This window comes from Kryptolebias marmoratus, linkage group LG15, assembly GCF_001649575.2.
Source record: "Kryptolebias marmoratus isolate JLee-2015 linkage group LG15, ASM164957v2, whole genome shotgun sequence".
NCBI classification, from domain to species: Eukaryota; Metazoa; Chordata; class Actinopteri; order Cyprinodontiformes; family Rivulidae; genus Kryptolebias; species Kryptolebias marmoratus.
Window position 1 is genome coordinate 422,953 of NC_051444.1, and position 2,508 is coordinate 425,460.

At 45.5% G+C, this 2,508-nt stretch overlaps 1 protein-coding gene across 1 annotated transcript in view; it reads right to left on the reverse strand.

The window, feature by feature from the left end:
* lrrk1 (leucine-rich repeat kinase 1) overlaps positions 1-2,508 on the reverse strand; it is a gene marked incomplete at its 5' end in the record, with an annotated part of 22,680 nt that overhangs the window by 9,725 nt on the left and 10,447 nt on the right. The window contains 4 exon segments of the mRNA XM_037979998.1: positions 555-749; positions 936-1,073; positions 1,812-1,951; positions 2,031-2,234. Coding sequence (XP_037835926.1) covers positions 555-749; positions 936-1,073; positions 1,812-1,951; positions 2,031-2,234 — 677 coding nt within the window.

The window sequence follows — 2,508 nt, forward strand, 5'->3', positions numbered from 1 at the left end:
AACACACACACACACAGAAACACACACACACACAGAAACACGCACAGAAACACACAGCTGGGTTACCTCAGGAAAACTGACCAATAAAAACGTGTTCTGATGCTGATGTAAAGAAGCTGAGATTCTCAGGAAATAATAAATAAAAATGAGTAAAATGCTGATTTCACACTGAAGGTTTTCCAGATTTCCAGCCTGAACTATTAAACATTAAATACCTGATAAACTCCAGGGTTTTATCTGTTAATTATGTTGTTTTAAATATTTTATTTTATTGGAGGAGTTTGTTTTGATTCTTCTGGACACGCTGCTGTATTCACCAGTGAAATGTGTGAAAGTCCAGTTCACACACTTCACTGGGAAGCTAACAACATGAGGAGAACATCGTTCAAACCCAGCCTTCCTCCCAACACCTGCAGACATCCACAGATCGGACCAGCAGAACCAACAGGTTCCTGCTCTGGAACCAAAACGCTGCTTCGCTGTTTTCAACCTTCAGACAAATCTGAACGGGCCTCCAACGAGCACCAAAACATGTGATGAAGAGGAGCGCTCACCTTCTCTGGCTTGGTGTCCCAGCACTCTGTCATTAACATGTGCAGGCTGTAGAACTGGACCTGTTCTGGGCCACCCAGAACCGGCCGGATGCCTTTGGAGAGCTTCTTTACCGTCTGAAGCTGGTGGTTTCCCAGAGTCGGCCTCCGCCCGGTCAGCAGCTCGTATATCACCATCCCGTACGAGAACATGTCCACCTGCAGGAGGACGAGGGTTTTATGGCTGTCATGTGACTGCTGCCATGTCTTATTCATTGCTCAGAGAAGAGCTTTGGTTATAACCAAGCTGGTATGGCATGTTAGGAACATTTGAATTATTCTTACTGGACTCTGGTCAGGAGTCACCGGTCTTACCTCGCTGGAACTAAAACACAAGACGTGTACCTTCTCATCATAAACGATGCCGGGTCGGACCTCGGGAGCCTGGTAACCTGGTGTCCCCTCAACGCCCAGCACCCCTTCATGAAACGAGTGTCGAGAAATCCCGTAGTCTGACAGTTTGATGTTGACCGGGTCCTGGACCTGCAGCAGGGGCGGTTAGTGAGAGAGGAAACGAAACGGCGCCGCTCAGTTTATCCCGCTGCCAAACCGGGCCGCCGCTTGTACCCGGTGGTTGATGTTGGGTTAAATGGTTACCACTTCTCACCCGAGGTACAACAAAGGAGCTAAAGCTTTTTAAATTTCCTGTTTCCTTTAGTCAGAACACAACCAGGAAAACATCCCTGAAGGCGAGGCCTGACCACACTGATGATGATGATAATAATCTGTGGGATCCAGAGGTACAAAGATCTGTGGCTGATCAGACAACTATTTTATACCCAAACAAATATGGGTCCAAAGTGACCAAAGCTGCTGTTTGTTTGGTTCTTTTTAAATTTTATTTCATGATTAAAGAAAGAACTCAATGACTGACAAAAGCTTTGGTTTTTGTATCTGAACCAAAACTTGCCCATAGCTGCTGTTTGTCTTTTATTATTTCATTTTGCAGTAATAATTCCTCCACAGCTCCTGAAACCTTCTTTCTCTCTCTGAACATCTTTAACAACAACAACAAAACAGAATCCTGAGTTTGGCATAAAAACCACAGACTTCTCAGAAGGAAACGGTGACTCTGCTCCAATCGCTTAATAAATATATCTCCATGGGAGTTTTTACGTAAAGGATTTGAATTAAAATTTACAAAAACATCAACACTAACTTTAACAAATTAAATCAATTCTGGTTATTATTCCTGAGAATCTTTAAAATCCACAAACACACCTGCAGGGACCAGACCAGGATGTTGTCAGACTTCAGGTCACAGAAGATGATGTTCTTCCTGTGGAGGTAAGTCAGACCCACTGCGATCTGATAGGATATCTTAAAGGTCAGCATGTGGCCCAGAGGCATGTAGCTGCAGCCTGGAGACAACACATTCACAGAGTTCACAGGAACGGACTTTCTTCAGCTCGGAATCACACACCAGAGGAATCTGCCTACTTTTGTCTTTGTGCTTCTCCTCGAGGACGATGTTGAGGCTCCCCAGAGGAGCTAACTGCAGAGCGAAGCACAGAGGATGGATGCTGATGCCCACCAGAGACACGACGCAGGGATGCCGCAGCGAGTGCAACATGCTGGCCTCCTGACGGAAGTCCGCGAAGCTTCGACACGCGTTAGCAGACTGCAGGTGTTTCACCATGGTGTCTGAAAACCAGAGAGGAGCAGGACTTTCTGTCACACTTCATCAATGATTAGCTTTATTCAGTCCCTCGCTGTGACACAACAAGCCCCTTCACTTAAAGCCGTGCTGTAGCACTTCCTGTTTGCTTTTTTTGTGAAAGGTTGAACTTTTTCCACTGGATGGTCTAAGGGTTACCATCTGACCCCGAAAATCAGGAATCATCCCGTATTTGAAACTTTCTAAAGCTGCTGAAAATGATGCTGAACGATGCTGAATGATGCTGAATGATGCTGAATG